Here is a 22,061-nt window from a genome sequence, read left to right as displayed (position 1 = left end):
TCTACATCTTAGAAGGATTTGGAATTCCTTAATTCAAAGGAATTTGAAGAATTGAATTCCAATTCTAATTCCTTAAACCGAATACACCAAAATGAAATTAAGATTCCAATTCTAACAAAATAAATATGCAACGTCTTAGTTCCAATTCCTTTAAATACCCACAAATTCCGTGAAATAAAAAAGCCCAAATGTCAAGATTACGTAATTAAGAGGAGATGAAAAAGTCAAAAAGAATAAGAATAGTGGCGAATAAGAAGGCACGTCACAATTTAAAGATATTTGGTTATTCCGTTGCTTAATCAGCCCAGAAACTCAAGGTCCCAAAGATAACATTGATCGAGACACACAGTCGTCATATATATTCATTCCTTTGATTGATATTCCCCCGGGAGACTGACTGTAAATTAATTAATTCTCATTGAATTTCGAATCCTTGAGCTGCATGAGTATTCAAGTGATTATTCAATCGACGATAATAACAACAACAACATCCTCCTCCTCCTGCTTCAACTTGAACGACGAAGCAGCAGTAGCAGTATGGCTTCGGTTTTTACTGCTTCAAATTCAATTAGGTTTTCTTCTTGTTGTCAATCCCATTCTTACACTAAACCCTTGCGTCGCCCATTCATCCAACGCTTTCCTAATTCCAGGTAATTCTTCTACCATCACTTTCACTTCCATTCTGTATATGTATATATTAATTGGAACATTTACTACATCAGCAATTGCCGAATACAATTAGGCTCACTTTTAGGGTTTCTAGCTACCAGAACAAACAAAATGATGATTCACCATGGAATGATAATAATAAGCATATCACAATGCTATATTCGAAAACATTATTATTATATTATATAAAAAACCATATCATAGGAGAGGTTAGTTTATCAATTCATATCATCATCCATATGAAAGTTTTGCACTCACCTTAGACAGCCTCGTTATGTAGTTCATCATCCATCACATACCTACTTATGATTTTAATATTAGCACAAACCAACCTAAAAGCATAATTGTAACACCCCAACTCGGAACGGGCTAGCGTGTTACTATTACAGATATCAAATCAATGCCACAATCCAAAATACAACAAAAATCAATGCAACCTATGTCATATTATTAAACAAAAATGAATTAACTTTTAAAAAGCTTGAACTTCATTATTCTCTCTCATCACTATATTCCCCGAGTCCCGGATTACCTGAAAACAAAATAAGAAAAACAAAACAAGGAAACACGGCTGAGCCAAAAATTGCCCAGTAACGGACAGATTAATAGTTTATGTAAAGACGAACATACATAGAGCAAATATACATACTGAACTGAAATTGAATAAGTTGACACCAAAAACCGATTCGAATATAAACTCGGAACCAACACCAAATCAGAAACAGACGCTTACCAAAATTCGATACACGATCAGAACATAATCATAGGTATATATCTATATATATATATAAACATATTAAAAACATATCAGAACTATAACAGAACACCTAGAGCCAGAAACAGAAACAGAGGGGTACACAGTTAACTAATCTATGCACCAATGAGATGGCATGTGTGGCGTACACGCGTTGTTCCATCCCCCAGAAATCAGAAGTCAGAAACAGAAACAGAACTAGGATCGATCCATACGCCCCTAAGTGGCCCTAATACTTCACAAGTACTAGTCAGAGACGCCGTGAACTTTAATTACGCGCTGTCACGACAAGTGCCATGCCGTTGACGCCCCAACGACAAGTCAGAAAATGCTCGGGTAACAGAGTACTAAAACTAAAAACATATAACTAAATAAAATAACTGAACTCAAAATATTGTTAGGATTAAACGCACACACGAAACCGAACACACACGAAAGCAATAAACGAACACGAGGATTTAACGTGGTTCGGTCTAAACTGACCTACGTCCACGGGTGGCAACTAGGTATATCTTTATTGAGTGACCAATATTACAAGTACATAATGTTGTTTATATAGAGACTGAACTAGTGTTAGTAAATTATTATGCAAGAAATCTAAATCGGGCCGGGCTTGGGCCCGACCGCCCACACCCGTCTTCTCTTTTGACTTCATATAATAAACCGGGCCAACAAGGCCTACGAACCCAACAATCTCCCACTCGGAGGCCTTGAGTCCTCTCGTCTGCACTCCTGATTGTACTTCTGTAATCTGAACATTAATCTTCTTCTAGTTGCCACCGCCTTCTCATCAATTAACCTGAAGGCCCGTTGAAGCTCCCCGGAGCTCCAACACGTCAGTCATGGCTGAAACTGCCCCTGACCCGTTCTCTGTCCCTACCGGCTCCCACTGTAACGAACTACCGGATCCTGAGATAACCTGAGAACAAACACTCTCCATATTCAGCAAGTAATTCATTAGAGAGACTTTTACAGCTGGAATACTGGTTTTCTTAATCCACTGTCGACCTGGAACTGTAACTGAAACACGACCTGTGCTCCCACTGTCACGATGTCCCCCAACTGATTTAACCTTCCTAGCTCGTTCATCCTGAATCTTCACTTTGGCTCTGGGTTTGTTACTTGCAAAACGAACCTTCTTCTGCCCACGAGATTCTGTGAACCGGACTTTGTCTTTCACCAAAACTGGATCCACTCCTTTCGGTGACATATCGACCATATACAACGAACCCATTTTCTTGCCACGAGCAACCACGAGATTCCCTTTGACTACTTTCCACTGCCCATTCCCGAACTTAACATCGTGCCCTTGGTCATCCAACTGCCCAACTGAAATCAAACGTTTCTTCAAACTTGGAATAACCCTCACGTCTTTCAAAGTCCAAGAAGTACCGGCTGAAGTTATCAAATCAACGTCTCCCATACCCGTAACCTCTAAAATATCATCATTCGCTAGTCGAACCTTTCCAAAATCCCCAAATTTAAGATTCTTCATCGTTTCACTACAGTGAGTGGCATGAAACGATGCACCAGAATCCATCACCCAAGCATCAACGCTACTCTCTGTTAGGATTAAACGCACACACGAAACTGAACACACACACGAAAGCAATAAACGAACACGAGGATTTAACGTGGTTCGGTCTAAACTGACCTACGTCCACGGGTGGCAACTAGGTATATCTTTATTGAGTGACCAATATTACAAGTACATAATGTTGTTTATATAGAGACTGAACTAGGGTTAGTAAATTATTATGCAAGAAATCTAAACCGGGCCGGGATTGGGCCTGACCGCCCACACCCGTCTCCTCTTTTGACTTCATATAATAAACCGGGCCAACAAGGCCTACGGATCCAACAATCTCCAACTCGGAGGCCTTGAGTACTCTCGTCTGCACTCCTGATTGTACTTCTGTAATCTGAACATTAAACTTCTTCTAGTTGCCACCGCCTTCTCATCAATTAACCTGAAGGCCCGTTGAAGCTCCCCGGAGCTCCAACACGTCAGTCATGGCTGAAACTGCCCCTGACCCGTTCTCTGTCCCTACCGGCTCCCACTGTAACGAACTACCGGATCCTGAGATAACCTGAGAACAAACACTCTCCATATTCAGCAAGTAATTCATTGGAGAGACTTTTACAGCTGGAATACTGGTTTTCTTAATCCACTGTCGACCTGGAACTGTAACTGAAACACGACCTGTGCTCCCACTGTCACGATGTCCCCCAACTGATTTAACCTTCCTAGCTCGTTCATCCTGAATCTTCACTTTGGCTCTGGGTTTGTTACTTGCAAAACGAACCTTCTTCTGCCCACGAGATTCTGTGAACCGGATTTTGTCTTTCACCAAAACTGGATCCACTCATTTCGGTGACATATCGACCATATACAACGAACCCATTTTCTTGCCACGAGCAACCACAAGATTCCTTTTGACTACTTTCCACTGCCCATTCCCGAACTTAACATCGTGCCCTTGGTCATCCAACTGAAATCAAACGTTTCTTCAAACTTGGAATAACCCTCACGTCTTTCAAAGTCCAAGAAGTACCGGCTGAAGTTATCAAATCAACGTCTCCCATACCCGTAACCTCTAAAATATCATCATTCGCTAGTCGAACCTTTCCAAAATCCCCAAATTTAAGATTCTTCATCGTTTCACTACAGTGAGTGGTATGAAACGATGCACCAGAATCCATCACCCAAGCATCAACGCTACTCTCAACACTACAAACCAAAGCCTCATCACTACTGACCCCGTCATCTGTGTCGTCTTCTGTAACGTTCACCTCTTTCTTACCATTCGGACACTGATTCCTGAAGTGTCCTTTCTCTTTACAACCCCAACATTCAATATCCTTACGAGTCTTAGACTGACTCCTCTTCCTGCTCCCACTGCCTCGCTGTTTTCTCCTGCCTCTACCTTCTGTGACTAGCATATTGCCTGATGATTCACCTGAACTTCTGCGTCTTGAATCTTCTTCCAGAATCAGATCTCGAATCCCATCGAAAGTAATATTTGTAGACGAACTACAAACTGCAGTCACTGTTTGCGACCAACTGTCGGGCAAAGAGGATAATAACAAGAGGCCTTGAACTTCATCATCAAACTTAATGTCAACTGACACTAAGCGGGACAAGATCGAATTAAGATTATTGATATGAGTTGTAACTGACCCACCCTCTTTCATTCTTGTTGTCACTAGCTCTCGGATAAGATAGACTTTATTCGCTGCCGAAGGCTTCTCATACATGTTGGATAGTGCGTCCATCATACCACGGGCTGTGGTTTCTTTCATGACGTTAAACGCCACATCTTCCGACAACAACAATGTAATACAAGCCCTAGCTTTCTTGTCTAACTTCTTCCAATCTGCTTCTGACAGCTTTTCTGGTTTTTCATCCTCAAGCACTACATCCAAGTCTTTCTGACAAAGTAGTGCCTCAATCTGCATCTTCCACCAACCGAACTTCTGTCCGTCAAACTTCTGTATCGAAAACTTTCCGTCTTCTGCCATAACAATGACTAAAACGAAAAACTGGATAAAAAACAGAGACAGACACAGCAACACGAGCCTGAACTTAACGACTGTTCAACTGAACTCTGTTAAACAATCAACCTATTTAACGTGCAGCGGAATAACGAACTGTAAATCAGAAACCGAAACTTTAAACTGAAACGATAAACCTGACAAACGCTGTTGGCACTGGTTCTAAGTTTCTTTAAATTTCTTCTGACTTGAAACTGTTCTTCAACGAAAATAGGATCTTGATTCGCTGGTTCTTTGCTCGTACTTTGCAAAGTAGGATCTCGACTCGCAAAACTTCTGCCTTCTTTTATTGGTGTGAACACAAGCAAAGTAATCAAATATATTACTTTCTGCCTTGACAATGAAACACAGCAACCAAAAAAAAAATACCTACTGTTTCCTTTTATCTTTTTCTGTTGTGAAAACCAATATATGAAGCCAATTGCAAAGGTGGGTGGCGGCTATGTTATCTGCCTATGTATAATCTCACGTAGCACCAAATTCCCAAACACCTTATTTTTACGAAACCCCAAAAAAAAACTAGCGCTGACCTTTTCAACCTTCCGGTCGATCGCTGGATACGTCGGCTAGCTGCCAACACCGAAAACCAGATCGACAACCTGAATCTGACCTGTGGCAACTGGTGGCAGCGAAACCCTAGCAGCAGTTAGCGGTAACGCGGCGGAACCCTAGCCCCGATCACTGGTGCGGCGGCGACACGCGGAACTGGTTCACCGTGTTCTTCGTGTGATCCGAACCTAAGCTCTAGATACCACTTGTTAGGATTAAACGCACACACGAAACTGAACACACACACGAAAGCAATAAACGAACACGAGGATTTAACGTGGTTCGGTCTAAACTGACCTACGTCCACTGGTGGCAACTAGGTATATCTTTATTGAGTGACCAATATTACAAGTACATAATGTTGTTTATATAGAGACTGAACTAGGGTTAGTAAATTATTATGCAAGAAATCTAAACCGGGCCGGGCTTTGGCCTGACCGCCCACACCCGTCTCCTCTTTTGACTTCATATAATAAACCGGGCCAACAAGGCCTACGGACCCAACACTCTCAACACTACAAACCAAAGCCTCATCACTACTGACCCCGTCATCTGTGTCGTCTTCTGTAATGTTCACCTCTTTCTTACCATTCGGACACTGATTCCTGAAGTGTCCTTTCTCTTTACAACCCCAACATTCAATATCCTTACGAGTCTTAGACTGACTCCTCTTCCTGCTCCCACTGCCTCGCTGTTTTCCCCTACCTCTACCTTCTGTGACTAGCATATTGCCTGATGATTCACCTGAACTTCTGCGTCTTGAATCTTCTCCCAGAATCAGATCTCGAATCCCATCGAAAGTAATATTTGTAGACGAACTACAAACTGCAGTCACTGTTTGCGACCAACTGTCGGGCAAAGAGGATAATAACAAGAGGCCTTGAACTTCATCAAACTTAATGTCAACTGACACTAAGCGGGACAAGATCGAATTAAGATTATTGATATGAGTTGTAACTGACCCACCCTCTTTCGTTCTTGTTGTCACTAGCTCTCGGATAAGATAGACTTTATTCGCTGCCGAAGGCTTTTCATACATGTTGGATAGCGCCTCCATCATACCACGTGCTGTGGTTTCTTTCATGACGTTAAACGCCACATCTTCCGACAACGACAATGTAATACAAGCCCTAGCTTTCTTGTCTAACTTCTTCCAATCTGCTTCTGACAACTTTTCTGGTTTTTCATCCTCAAACACTACATCCAAGTCTTTCTGACAAAGTAGTGCCTCAATCTGCATCTTCCACCAACCGAACTTCTGTCCGTCAAACTTCTGTATCGAAACCTTTCCGTCTTCTGCCATAACAATGACTAAAACGAAAAACTGGATAAAAACAGAGACAGACACAACAATGGCACGAGCCTGAACTTAACAACTGTTCTACTAAACTCTGTTAAAAAATCAACCTATTTATACGCAGCGGAATATCGAACTGAAAATCAGAAACCGAAACTTTAAACTGAAACGATAAACCTGACAAACGCGGTTGGCACTGGTTCTCCGTTTCTTTAATGCTTCTTCTGACTTGACAACTGTTCTTCAACAAAAATAGGATCTTGATTTGTTGTCTTAACTCGTTCTTGCTTAACCAAAAAATGTGTTTCTATATCTTGGTCAAATAGCAAAACGAAAAAAAAAGAAAAAATAAAAATAATCTTATTTCTCTTTGGTCTTCTGCCACGAATAACAAGGAAGAAAAGGAAGTAATCTTTCACTTTTCCATGAATGTCATGGCTCACAAGTCCCAAGAAAATAATAGCATATCTTTTCACTATTTTCTTCGCGAACAGCACCCAGGACCAAATAAATCGAAACCCACTGCCTTCCACGTCAGATCTAATCGTATCTGCTAAGTGGCGGCGAACTGCGGTTGATAGCGGCGGAACGCGGTGGTGATGCGGTGGTAAAATGCTTTCGAAAAAAAAACCGAACCTGAACAACTCCGGCGACTGGGTATGGCGGAACCCTACCGGAGATCACCACTTTCTTCCCTGCGGCTGAGTCGGTAAGACTCTAGCGGTGTTGCGACAGCAACAGCAAGGTTTTCTCGCGGCGAAAAAACGATGACGGCGGAACCCTAGCACAGTAGGGTGGCGGCGGCGGAAGGTTGGTTCCCGTGTTCTTCGTGTGATTCGAACCTAAGCTCTAGATACCACTTGTTAGGATTAAACGCACACACGAAACCGAACACACACACGAAAGCAATAAACGAACACGAGGATTTAACGTGGTTCGGTCTAAACTGACCTACGTCCACGGGTGGCAACTAGGTATATCTTTATTGAGTGACCAATATTACAAGTACATAATGTTGTTTATATAGAGACTGAACTAGGGTTAGTAAATTATTATGCAAGAAATCTAAACCGGGCCGGGCTTGGGCCCGACCGCCCACACCCGTCTTCTCTTTTGACTTCATATAATAAACCGGGCCAACAAGGCCTACGAACCCAACAAATATAACTGACGCGTAACAAAAATCCGTACTACAAAGTAACAGAACGGAGTCAATACTATAAGTAACGGAAAAAAAAACCGTACTACGAAGTAACAGAAAATAATTAATACTACGAGTGAAAGAAACCAGAAACCGTACTATGAAGTAACAAGAAACAGAATCCGTACCTTAGTAGTCAATAAGTAAGCACGCAAAGTCAAGCCACGTTAAGTTGTACTAACACCTACATTTTTATAGTTTGAATTAAATTTACAAAACTTAATTTAATTTTGCTGGTATCTTTTGCTCCGGCGACATATGCGTTTAAAATCTTTACTTTGTCATGATGGTCGAAAGTTTCAAAATTTATTTCATCTTTACATTAAGTACCACTAATAAAGTATGTTGAGTTTATTTTATCAACTAATGTGAATATGATTTTATAATTTGATATCATATGGTTGGAAACCCAAAATACACAAGTGACACAACTCCATGTCTCCATCCACACACACAACCCAACACTTTTAAACACAATTCAATCACACGCCATGCACACACAGTATATATGCACTCATGCAAACACACACGTCAGTCATCAACATTCTCAATTCTAAAGCAAATGTCATACAACGCTTTGTTATCAAGAACCATACACTCACGCCATACACACACAATAAACAAATATGAAATACACATGCTTCACACACCGCACCCATCTACAACACACATATTCTTCGCGGAACCAAAACTAAACGAACCGCGGTCGCCGGAACAAATCGAAACGATACCAAAATTTATATCTTTAAATTCAAATGAGACTAAGGTTTTGATTCGGTACCTCAATATATAGCCGAACACAAACTGAACGTATCAAAGAGCGAGAGCGGTGGAAGTACACGAGCGTGTGATGGTTATGAATCCGGTTATAACATAATGTTAGTTGCGCGGCGTCGGCGACGACTCTCTTCGTCACTTAATTACAACAGAAGGTGATGGTGGAGAATGCGGTAGAGATAAACAGAGGTTTGGGATGGGTGGCCAGAAAACACATAACCGAGATGAAGCTTTGGCGGCAACGCAACGGAACCGGAGAAGGATGGCGAGCAGTGACTTCGCATGGAAGCCCTAGAATGGTTATGTTTTAAGAGTTGAGGATTTGAGAGAATTTAAATTGACAAATGGAAACTTGATCAACAAGAGATTCATTCCAAAGAATTTGTAGGTTGTTAGTTGTAGCTTACGTAAATAAGTTGGAAGGGATAAGGGTCATTCAAAATATATACATCTAGCAAATATAGTATTAAGCTTGGTTCCAAGGATTTGGATAATTATTCATACATATATTTTTTTTATTCATAAATCAAATATCACATTACGTTCAAATACTAGCTATTGACAATATGCACAAATTAAAATTTATTATTACTACTATTATATGAAAAATATATGTTCAGATTAACAAATTTTCAGTTACTCATCATTTATTAAGTTTTTTTTTTCTTTTTCTATTTGATCACTCCAAAATTCTGTATATTACAATTCTACCACCCTTAAAAAAAATTTCGTCCTCGAAATTGCTAAGAGCAGGCAAAGCAGGAAAATTTATTATTATTATTATTATTATTATTATTATTATTATTATTATTATTTTGCTACGTGAGATTACCTTAAACTTCTCAAATAAGATATGTGAAACTTTAAACATGAAAAATACAAGTGTCTTGATATAAGAGATAGAAAGGAAAACTAATTTTTAGTGTTTCGGAAAATGACGTCTAACTCTAGACTATTAACTGATAGGCATATAACTATGCGATAAAACGTAACTTAAACATATTACTTTATTATAGCCATAGTGATGTTGAATGAAACTAGTAACGCATTTGGTAAACTAAAACATGTAACTGATAAAACTTGGTCTTTTTACCTGAAAACATAAAATTTTATCTGAATACATAATCATATAATCGATGACTAGTAAATAAAAACGAAAATAACTGAAGACACCTGACAGAAACGTTTAGTTAATATTAGAAGCGAAAAATAAATAATTGATACATGTGACTTATAAATAACCAATCAGACACTTCAAAAATCCAAGACTTGAATGTATATATAAATTCAAATAACACATTTTAAATGTTACTATACATTTCTTAACTCGTGTATTATTATTTAAACAAATAACAAAAGACACATAACAATAGTATGGAATAGTGAAAACTTATGATGTCATATCTGAATATTAAAGAAACCTTAATATGCGTAGTGGATTTTTTTTAGTAGCACACATACGTACCTGTAAATTCACGATTACGTTCGCGACCATAATCGTCAATTTACCTTACGATTGTGTCCTAACTGTCCTTCCATTATGCACCTTAAAGACACGACTTAGCTTATAACAAAAAAAAATGATGTGACGACAGGCTAATTAAGAAATGATGTTTATTCAAATGTATAATTATTTCGGAAAACGTCGAGAGGCGTGCATGGTAGCAAAGTTTGAATCGAGCATAGAGGGCTATGTCAAAGTCGTGATCCTTTTAGTTGTGTCAAACGTTGTCTTCAAAAGTCATTTCCATATTTGTATAGTGTAAGCATGAACAATTTATTCAACTAAATGAAATCCGGAAAGTCAGAGATTGACGTAGGTGCCTAGAAAGGACTCTAAAAATAGACCGAAAATCACAAAATGATCGGCACGAAGATTGATATGAAATATTAATCCTAACCCAACGTCTACCCATTATCTCACAAGTCTGATTTTAAGGTTTAAGTTTTCTACAGGAAAGAGCCTTAGCTCTAATACCATAACTGTAACACCCCAACTCGGAACGGGCTGGCGTGTTACTATTATAGATATCAAATCAATGTCACAATCCAAAATACATCAAAAATCAATGCAACCTATGTCATATTATTAAACAAAAATGAATTAACTTTTAAAAAGCTTGAACTTCATTATTCTCTCTCATCACTATATTCCCCGAGTCCCGGATTACCTGAAAACAAAATAAGAAAAACAAAACAAGGAAACACGGCTGAGCCAAAAATTGCCCAGTAACGGATAGAACAATAGTTTATGTAAAGACGAACATTCATAAAGCAAATATACATACTGAACTGAAATTGAATAAGTTGACACCAAAAACCGATTCGAATATAAACTCGGAACCAACACCAAATCAGAAACAGACGCTTACCAAAATTCGATACACGATCAGAACATAATCAGAGGTATATATCTATATATATATATATATATATATAAACATATTAAAAACATATCAGAACTATAACAGAACACCCAGAGCCAGAAACAGAAACAGAGGAGTACACAGTTAACTAATCTATGCACCAATGAGATGGCATGTGTGGCGTACACGCGTTGTTCCATCCCCCAGAAATCAGAAGTCAGAAACATAAACAGAACTAGGATCGATCCATACGCCCCTAAGTGGCCCTAATACTTCACAAGTACTAGTCAGAGACGCCGTGAACTTTAATTACGCACTGTCACGACAAGTGCCATGCCTTTGACGCCCCAACGTCAAGTCAGAAAATGCTCGGGTAACAGAGTACTAAAACTAAAAACATATAACTAAATAAAATAACTGAACTCAAAATATAACTGACGCGTAACAAAAATCCGTACTACAAAGTAACGGAACGGAGTCAATACTATAAGTAACGGAAAAAAAACCGTACTACGAAGTACACGAGCGTGTGATGGTTATGAATCCGGTTATAACATAATGTTAGTTGCGCGGCGTCGGCGACGACTCTCTTCGTCACTTAATTACAACAGAAGGTGATGGTGGAGAATGCGGTAGAGATAAACAGAGGTTTGGGATGGGTGGCCAGAAAACACATTACCGAGATGAAGCTTTGGCGGCAACGCAACGGAACCGGAGAAGGATGGCGAGCAGTGACGTCGCATGGAAGCCCTAGAATGGTTATGTTTTAAGAGTTGAGGATTTGAGAGAATTTAAATTGACAAAAGGAAACTTGATCAACAAGAGATTCATTCCAAAGAATTTGTAGGTTGTTAGTTGTAGCTTACGTAAATAAGTTGGAAGGGATAAGGGTCATTCAAAATATATACATCTAGCAAATATAGGATTAAGCTTGGTTCCAAGGATTTGGATAATTATTCATACATATATTTTTTTTATTCATAAATCAAATATCACATTACGTTCAAATACTAGCTATTGACAATATGCACAAATTAAAATTTATTATTACTACTATTATATGAAAAATATATGTTCAGATTAACAAATTTTCAGTTACTCATCATTTATCAAGTTTTTTTTTTTCTTTTTCTATTTGATCACTCCAAAATTCCGTATATTACAATAATACATGGAAAATTTTTAAGGTTTTAAATTTACATGTATAATGCATCCATTGTCTGCAGGCTGAAGCCTCGGCTGAACAATCTTTATACAAGATGCTCTATGAAAAACATTAAACTCTTGAATAATATTGTAACCGAAGAAGATGTTGATCATGATTCTGCACCAGATGCATCAAGTTGTTCGGTTCCTATTGTCCACATTAGTTCTGAAATCCATGATACCACTGAATCAAAAAACTTGCTGGTCGAAGGCACTTTCGTAGACATGATTTTGACAACATTGCCGGTAACATTATATGTTTTGCCTTTCTGCTTTCTTATCTATTTTTCTTGTAATTTATATGCTTAAGTGTTCTCTTTCCCCAGATTCTTTCAGAGGTAGAACAGGATGTCCTTGCTGCAACGCCGGCTCATCCAGCAGGGCTATATGGTATACTAATCATCCCATATAAATCTTTCTAGCAAATTTTAACTTTGATAATATAATCAGGTTAGACTGGGTATTTATTGAAGATCTTTATTTAGATTTCTTTGACAAATAAGCTTATGTGGCATAGACTTGTATTTATATCACATCATGTGTTTCTAACATAATGATGATATATGATTATCAGCATTATATGCTAGTTGCCTAGCTGGGAACATGGTGGAACAATTATGGAATTTTGCTTGGCCTGCTGCTATTGCTTTGCTTCATCCAAGCCTTCTACCAGTTGCAGTCATGGGTTTCTGCACTAAGGTTTCATCAACTCATATAAGATTTAACACACACACACACATACATACACAGACATACACCATGTACATGTACAGGGGTCGAGAGCTGTTAATTTCAGAACCAATTATAACTTGAGAAGTGCAAGAACCGCTTTAACCGTTGTACTGTTGTTTATCATATATTGTGACTAGAATGTATACATTCAGTATGTTCAAGATTTGTTTTTAGATATGGTATTGATAGTCTTTTGTCTGAATGCATATGGGCTATACACTATTTGCACATGTATATGCATATCTTCACATTCTTATACTTAAAAAAGAAAAAAAACTTGAGGGGATAAATCAAAGGGGTGGGGAGAATAAATAAACCTTTTTTTAATTTACCATTTTACCCTTATGCGGTTTTCATGGTACTCAACGTAATATTGGTTCTGAAGAAGCCCCTTAAACATGTATGTGTACACATACTATGTATACACATATATGGCTCCTATTATGAATTTCAGGTGAAAGGATCTTTTACTGTATCTTCCATTTTTCTTTTGTAACAGGTTGCTGTTATTGCTGGAGGCCCGTTAGTTGGGAAACTTATGGATCAATTTCCTCGTGTACCTGCATATAATTTTTTGACTACTGTTCAGGTTATTCCATAATCAAACATACCTAGTCATATATGGAATGAAATCTCTTTGAAATTATTAATAACCTGTTTGTTGATATATTAGGCATCTGCTCAACTTTTATCAGTCGGGATGATAATGAAAGCACATATGACACACGCCTCACTTGAAACCTCTGTACTCATGCGTCCCTGGTTTATCATATTAGTATTAGCTGGGGCTGTCGAAAGGCTATGTGGACTTGCTCTCGGGGTTGCAGTTGAACGCGATTGGGTTGTTCTGGTATTAAAAAAATATTAATTTGTCTTTCAAATAATCAGTTTCAAAAACATCCAAATACTTCTGTTTTTTGAGCCAATTTATTAGTGTAAATCTTTATGTTCAGTTAGCAGGAACTAACCGCCCAATTGCTCTTGCTCAAGCGAATGCAACTCTGAGTCGTATTGATCTCCTTTGTGAGGTAATTGTGGTCTTATTCTTTAGTACTGTCTTGTTATAAGCATTAGTTGTATATGTTTGATAAGAGTTTTTAAACTTAACACTGATTGCAGATTGCTGGAGCATCACTGTTTGGCATTCTTCTATCTAAATATGAAACGGTAACATGTTTGAAGCTTGCTGCTGCTTTTATGATGTGGGCATTGCCTGTTGTGGTAATGAAGTATGAATTTTCTGTATATAATGGTCATACATTGCATATTTGTGTTTATAATGGGATTTGTTCTGAATATTTAGATTGGTCTCACGTGGTTAACCAACAAGGTTTCCTATGGTGTTCTTGACCGTGCTAAATGCGCACAAACGTGCTGTAGAACTTCCTCCAAAGAACCTGAGCCACATGATGATAATTCAGGTTAATGTGTGACTAATACAGTAATATATATAACATTATTTTTCATTTTTTTTTTGTCTTACTAGACTTGTGCTCTATGTAATCAGTTGATATCAGTATGGCTGCTATTAAACACGGCTGGGATGAATACATGCAGCAGCCTGTTCTTCCTGCTAGCTTAGCCTATGTACTTCTTTGTTTCAATGTTGTACTTGCCCCCGGTGGTCTAATGACAGCTTTCCTCACACAGCATGGTACCTTATGTTCCCTTTCTTTTTAAAAGAACTGTTTTAAGTGAGCGTTTGGATGCACAAATATTGTGTCATGAAGAATTATTGTTTCAAACTTTCAATAGATCGATAGTTTTACATTTACTCAAGAATCAGTTTTATTACACTTCTTACATGATTCTCCAAATCTTTTATCTTGATTCTAAACAATTGAAAGTTCTTAAATCACTTCTGGCCAAGCACTCAAAAATGAGTATACCGACTTGATAGCGCTATAATTACTTTAAGCGCACATCCAAACACTACCTAATGATCATGATCAGTGCTATAGATTAGTATTGAGGCCAAGACACCTTGTGCCACCAGAATTTCAAAACTTTTGAAATGCTATTTGAATTCTGCTTTCATTTGATATTAAGTAATCAGAAGCTATTATTCCAAGCTCATTTGCATATGCTGGTTTTAGGTTTTTTTATGTTTTTTTAAATGTTCTTCAGGTTTAAGTCCCTCTCTTATTGGAGGCTTTAGTTGCTTATGTGCTTTCATGGGTGTTGGAGCAACGTTCATGTCTGCTCAAATGGTCAAGCGACTTGGCATTTTAATGGTAGGCTTCTTCTTTACTTAGTTTATACATCTGTGAGGACTTCCTAAATTGATTGGGCTAGGTTGGGCCCACTTGCATGTTTGCTTTTCTCATGTTTTTCAGACTTTATAAATAAATTTGTATTTAAGTTTGATTGACGATACTATTTTACTACAATAAAAATCTAAACATTTTTCTTAGTAAATATATTTAGGAGGTTTTATGCATATGTATACACTAATTAACTTGGTAATTGTAAACGTTTTGTGTTGAGAATTGATTTCTACGTCTTGTGGATACATAAGAGGGTCCTTTATATAGAGGACACATAACCTTTCATATGACATAACATAGACCTTTGGTATGACATGATATTAATTGTCTAAGAGCGCTTTGGTGACTTTCACGCGTTCCCTTTCAATTTAAGTTTTTCAGATTAACCCAATTGACTGTTTAGAGATAAACGCATAACTTAGATTAACTCATTTATAGGTTAACTGGTTCAAATTGCATTATCTTAAAACAATATAACTGCGGAAGACAAATGATACTATTAAGTTGTATTGGATTTCTTGCTGTAGGCTGGAGCAGCTGGACTCATATTGCAAGCTTCAGTTCTTACAATGGCTGTTGGTGTCTATTGGAGTGGGGCTCTTAAAAATCAGACTGCACTTATGTTTTTTCTTGGTTTTATTGTAAGTCTTTTTTTCTTATACCTCTATACACACACACAAACACACACGCAGTGGCGGATTCATTAACACTTGAGAGGGGGGGGGGGTGTAAAGACCCCCCACCGAGTTGAAGGCCATTAGAGTAAAAATATAACATATTAGTATCAGAAAATATTTAAACCCCCTTGCAATTTTTTTATGCCCCCCATAAACTTTTGAAATCCCATTTAAGATGAACAAATTAGCGAAATTGAAGAAACCTGCAACTCTCATCGGAATTTATGGAGTTAAGGGGACATGTTAAGAGTGAGAGAGAGAATAGTGGAGGAGGTTAGTGGAAGACTTAAGGTGGGTTAAAGAAAATAGTAAATTCAATACTTAGTTAAAACCTTTGTGTTCAATAGAGTTACATAATATACCTTTTAGTTTGATTTGATTTTTAAACAACTCTAAATTTTAATATTTCATATTACACATTAACAAAATCTAACTAAACTTAATTGACAAATAATGCGTTATGTTGTTTGATTAGACGATTTATCTATAAGTTGTTAGCTTGTTATTTGTTTATTTATCTTTAGCAATAGCCTTTTGGTTGCTAATTTTCTTAGATATTGTGTTTATACTTTATACGTCATTTTATATATCTTTAAAATTTTATAAGCATTATCTATATATGTTTGAGTTGATCAAAGATATTAACTATATTATCATATCATAAACACTTAATAAGTAAATAAATATCATTAAACAAATTCATGAGTATAAAATATATTGACCCGATCCATTTTACACCGGCTTATTTTGACCATACATATTTTCACCCACTCATAAAAAGTCCTGGATCCGCCACTGCACACACGCATATGCATATGTATGCATACACACACAGAGCAGGGTACTAGGCAGAACACGGTGTTTTGCAAGAACAAAAAGAGAAAACTAAATTATTCAACTTTTCAATCTTAATTTTTCTTTTAAATATTAAAAAATGGTTGAAGTGCAATGTTTATTCATCTATCCTGAAATTAACACAAAATATGAGAAAAAATGTCGTTTATTTATATAACTTACATGTGTAGGAATCATGTGTAGATAAAACAAGTTACACATAACCTACACGTGTATCGGGACACACATTTACAAATTTAAAAAAACATATGAACAAATTATTTTAATGGTTTAGCGTGCACATAACATAGGCATTTGTATGTAAGAAGAAAATATTTAAAAAAATACGAACCATTGATAAAAAAAATAAACGTTTTAGGTTTGTTCTCGCAATGCTTTAATGAAGCTCTCCACACACACACATGTATGCATAGATATGGAGTTTATAGTTGGCGTAAAGGACAAGTTGGACACATTGGGTGATGGGTCAAAGCAAATTTGATTGATCTACCAACATTGCTTTTGTCAGTTTTTGATCATTGATAATTAATACATTAACTATGATTATGATCCAATTCTAAAATATTAATGAAATCTTGATCCTGCTCTTAAACATTGCAACATAGGTGATTAGAAGGTTGTAAACACTTTTTGGTTGACTATCGACCTGTTTGGCCCGCTATCAGTAATATATCTCTCAAATGGTTATATAAAAGTGAAAACTCTATCTTCAGGTGTTATCAAGATTGGGACACATGTCATACGAAGTAGTCGGAGCACAAATTCTACAAACCGGAATCCCACCTTCTAAAGCAAATCTTATTGGGGCAACCGAGGTTTCCATTGCCAGCTTGGCAGAGTCAATAATATTGGGTGTTGTTATAATTGCAAATGACGCGTCACATTTTGGATTTTTGGCTACGCTATCCCTTCTGTCGGTGGTGGGTGCAGCATGGTTATTCTGCCGGTGGATAGCCGATCCTTCAGATATACAAAAAAGTCTTCTTTCTTTATGACCCGACATTCATTGGTTAACTCTGTAAGTATATCACTATATCCATTGGTTTTCAAGTTTTAGTTCAAGATCATGTGTTAGTTTTAGTTTCATAGTTAGTAATAAAATCTTGGTATATGTTAGATAGACATCTAATTTGGTCTATTTTATTGAATTTTATAAATATAAATAAATGCATGTTATAGAATCTGCACACCTAGTGAAGTGATAGATCTTTTTGGATGAAAGAAAAGCAATCTTTGACTTGATCATTTTTTGGTAACTTTATTTGATTTACCTATTTGATTCATCTGATAGAGAATATACCCGAAACAACACTTTTTGGGTGCTTGAATTTGAATCGTCACGTCGATATAATTTGTTAAGTCATAACTTGACGTTTTTGGGTAACCATGAGAGCGTTAACCAAAAACTTAAAAAGGACTACAATACCCTGCCAACCGATGTGATGGGGTAAAATGCAATTTGCTTCGGACAAGCGCCTTTAAGGGTTTAAAGGTAGAAAACCAGTCTGAAGTTCTAAAACATCTGGTAGAGAACTCAAGTGTTTCAAGTGTTTTCCCGTGGGGCTCACCGTTGTTGTTTGTGAAGAAGGATGGAAGTATGAGAATATGCATTGATTATCGAGAGTTGAACAAGCTTACAGTATGCCACGTAGCCAGTGTGAGAATATTCTTTTGATTAGTTTATATATATATATATATATATATATATATATATATATATATATATATATATATATATATATTTCACAAAATTGTTGTGGCATATTGTCTTTGGGCTTTGGGTTATGGGCCATGTGTTAGAATTACATAAAACAATAGTATACAAAGATAAAAACAGGGGAAATCTTATATTAATATCCAAACACCAAATTAAAAACACGTGTGAAATATTACAAAAGCAATAAAAAGGACATGGCTTACGACTGAAGTGAAGACTTGCATTGTGCAAGTTTTCAGTGCAAGTCTTCACTTCAGTTTTCAGTGCAAGTCTTCACTTCAGTCGTAACCTTCATCTTCAATGGCAAAAGCAATAAAAAGGACCCAGGGTCGCTCCGGAGAAACAAGGTCCTTGGCTTTTGACCCCCTTAACATAAGTCCAAGCTTCATCATTGTTCATCTTGCTGTTAGAAGCAAGTGACTTTCCTCAATACGCATGCTAAATAAATTAGCTCAACATTGGTGAGTTCTAAATTTTATGAACATAACAAATTACTTTTGAAACTGGTGAAACAATTTACATATTTAACAAATAAAGTTTTCATCGTCACAATCAAGATGGTGCTTATAATCTAGCCAAAGCACCGTCTCCATACCAAGCTCACGTTAAATTTTGAGTGATCGTCACCAACTATTCTATACCAGGAGTGCCAAAACATTCCAGCTAACCAACCATTTAGCATACTGGCCGACCATCTTTTGTCCCTCGAGTGGGATATACAATCTAGTTTTGTACCACATCTCAGCTCAATTGCAAGACATTATGTGAATTTTATTACCTTTCTAACGGTCAAAAACATGCTACTATTAAAAATCCTTAAACATTAATTTGAAATTCAGATAAAACTTAACAAAGACGCTTTTTCCTAACGGAAGTCCAATAAGAAAAAATAGCGTAAAAAGTAGGACTGGTGACACAAATATTTTCAAGTAAAATTATTATCGGAAATATACGTAAAAAATAATGTTATTAAAATTTAGTTTTCTTATTTTTAAAATTACGTTAAAGTTTCTCAATCCACTTAAAAGATAGAAAGCATATAAAAAATATTATGATGCAATAGTTTTTGTATATTATGTTCGCTGTTATAAACGTGTGGATAACACATGCATGTGTATGACATCAAATTTCAACTTCAATTATATAACTTTGTCTCCTAAATAGTAAAGTTGTAATATATATAGTAACTTAAGTGTAAGGGTAAATATCATCCAGTAATTCACATTTTTATATATTTGCTATCACTATCTTACTCATTTTTCTTTAATCATATATCCAGTCTTGTTATAATTGTGGCAATATTATAACACGTTATCAGCACGAAACTCTAAATCATATATCCAACACAATAGATATTCATCTTAAAGCAAGTAACTTTTATATTAATGTTAACTAACATTTAATTATGCTTACTAACATTTATTTATGCATACTAACATTCTCATTAATATTATTAATTCTATGTATTATCTAATAATTATTTTATCTCATTTTATTCTTCTACATTAATACACACATACAAACGGTAATATAGCCGTTGTAAAACGGTTATAAATTTTCATTATAAATAATCAATTATCAATTCCATTTCATTTACAACAAACATTCTTCTTCTTAAGTTTATCCAAGATAAAGCTTTCAAAATGATTCACCCGGTTTTGGTGTTGGTCACTATAATGCTTATACCACTTCTCATTCCACTTTTTAATCTCTCACCTGAAGATTTCGGCGTTTTCTTTTTCTTTTATATGTTTATAGCTTTACCAATGTATTGTATCTCATTGTTTATTGATATATATGGATTCTAATATTTATATTATTATTCGCTCTATTATGTTTAGCAACAAAATGTCAAATATCTCAAAACTTGAATTCCCTGCATTTAACATTTCTGGAGAAAACTATATGTCTTGGACAACAAATGTCAAAAGATATTTGAAATCAATGGATGTGTTAGAAACAATCCAAGAAGACAATGAGTGCTTTGAACAGGATAATGCAAAAGTTGATGTTTTCATCCATAAACATATTGATGAATTACTACAACATGAGTATTTTAATTGTGATAACCTATATATGATATGGGAAGACTTGAAAAACAAATTTGATCATCTAAGGGAAGTTTTGCTTCCTACTTCTAGAGATGAATGGAACAGTCTTAGGTTTCAAGGCATTAAGAGGGTAAATGATTACACCTTTGCTTTATACCGAATTTGCTCAACGCTAGAATTTTGTGGGTATCCTAAATCAGAAGAAGAAAAGTTAGAGAAAACTTACTCCACGTTTCATGCATCAAATATAAACTTGCAAACACATTATCGATTGTAGAATTTTAGAAGATACTCTGATCTAAATGCATTACTCCTTGTAGCAGAGAAAAATAATGAATTATTGATGAAAAATCATCAATCTCGTCCCACGGGTTCATTAGCAATACCAAAAACAAATGTTGCTCACAAAAATTCTCATAAAAATTCTGGTCATAAATGGGAACAAGGTCGTGGACGAGGCCATGGGCGTGGGCGTGGTCATTTTGACAAAAAACATTTTAATGGTCGTAACCATTCATTTAAATGGAACACTAATTCTTACGGTCGTGGCCATGGCCGTGGTCGTAGCCAGAGAGCCAATAGTTACCATGTTCCACAAAATAACAATTCCAACCAACACAATAAATGGAATGAAGCTGGTAGGTCCGAAAACAATGGCACTTCCTGTTTTAGATGTGGAAGTACAAACCACTGATCAAAGGCTTGTCGCACAGCTCCACATCTGTGTGAACTATACCAAGCCTCTCTAAAAGGAAAAGAGAAATAAGTGAACCATGTTGATAACTTTGATGATCTCAATACCGAGCTGAGCATTGCAGACTTTGATGTGGAACTCTGAAACAAATGTTGCATGACGACAATAATTATATGCAATAATTAATTGTGTTTCTCATTATATTTAATTATGTGTTTTCCTTCATGTATTGTTTATTTTTCAATTAAATAAAGTTTTTATTAAAATATCATAATATCTTCGTTATACACTTACTATTTTTCTTAATATTTTCAAGATTTAAAATGAAAATCACTAGAGCACAAGATCAAACAAATGAAGAAGATATATGTATAGCGGATAGTGGAGCCACGCATACTATTTTTATAAACTGAAACCAACAAAAGGGATCAATACAATATGAGATCCTACAAACTTGATAGAAAGAGTGGGAAAAGCTAATTTAGCATTACCAAATGGTACAAAGCTCAAAATAGAAAATGATTTATTTTTCCCAAAATCAACAAGAAATTTGTTGAGTTCATATATCATAATGGATATGATACTCAGTCAAGGACTGTAAGTAATGAAAAATATTTGCATATCATAAGCAAAGATCAAATATTAGAAAAACTGCCAATGCTCTATTCTGGTTTACATTATACATATATAAATG

The 22,061-nt window shown here is 36.3% G+C and overlaps 1 protein-coding gene across 1 annotated transcript; it reads left to right on the top strand.

Annotated features, from left to right (window-relative positions):
• Window positions 1–411: 411 nt before the first annotated feature.
• On the top strand, window positions 412–17,900 carry LOC143572275 (solute carrier family 40 member 3, chloroplastic-like). Its single transcript, XM_077057477.1, has 13 exons — window positions 412–650; window positions 12,395–12,620; window positions 12,701–12,764; window positions 12,949–13,073; window positions 13,606–13,695; window positions 13,780–13,956; window positions 14,060–14,134; window positions 14,226–14,327; window positions 14,410–14,527; window positions 14,614–14,760; window positions 15,234–15,340; window positions 15,901–16,014; window positions 17,619–17,900. The coding sequence occupies exons 1-13, from the start codon at window positions 538–540 to the stop codon at window positions 17,898–17,900; spliced, it is 1,740 nt and encodes a 579-aa protein (XP_076913592.1). The 5' UTR covers window positions 412–537.
• The last annotated feature ends 4,161 nt before the right edge of the window (window positions 17,901–22,061 follow it).

This window comes from Bidens hawaiensis, unplaced genomic scaffold (genome assembly GCF_021521415.1).
Source record: "Bidens hawaiensis isolate Kalapana, Puna unplaced genomic scaffold, B.hawaiensis_p1.1 tig00025786_1, whole genome shotgun sequence".
NCBI lineage: Eukaryota > Viridiplantae > Streptophyta > Magnoliopsida > Asterales > Asteraceae > Bidens > Bidens hawaiensis.
This window is presented reverse-complemented; position numbering and strand designations above follow the sequence as displayed.

Bases quoted from the DNA above. Each gene is read 5' to 3' on its own strand.
- LOC143572275 (XM_077057477.1), top strand. From the start codon at position 538: ATGGCTTCGGTTTTTACTGCTTCAAATTCAATTAGGTTTTCTTCTTGT. The intron at 13,074-13,605 runs GTTTCATCAACT...CTTTTGTAACAG, and splicing joins TCATGGGTTTCTGCACTAAG to GTTGCTGTTATTGCTGGAGG. The intron at 13,957-14,059 runs GTATTAAAAAAA...CTTTATGTTCAG, and splicing joins AACGCGATTGGGTTGTTCTG to TTAGCAGGAACTAACCGCCC.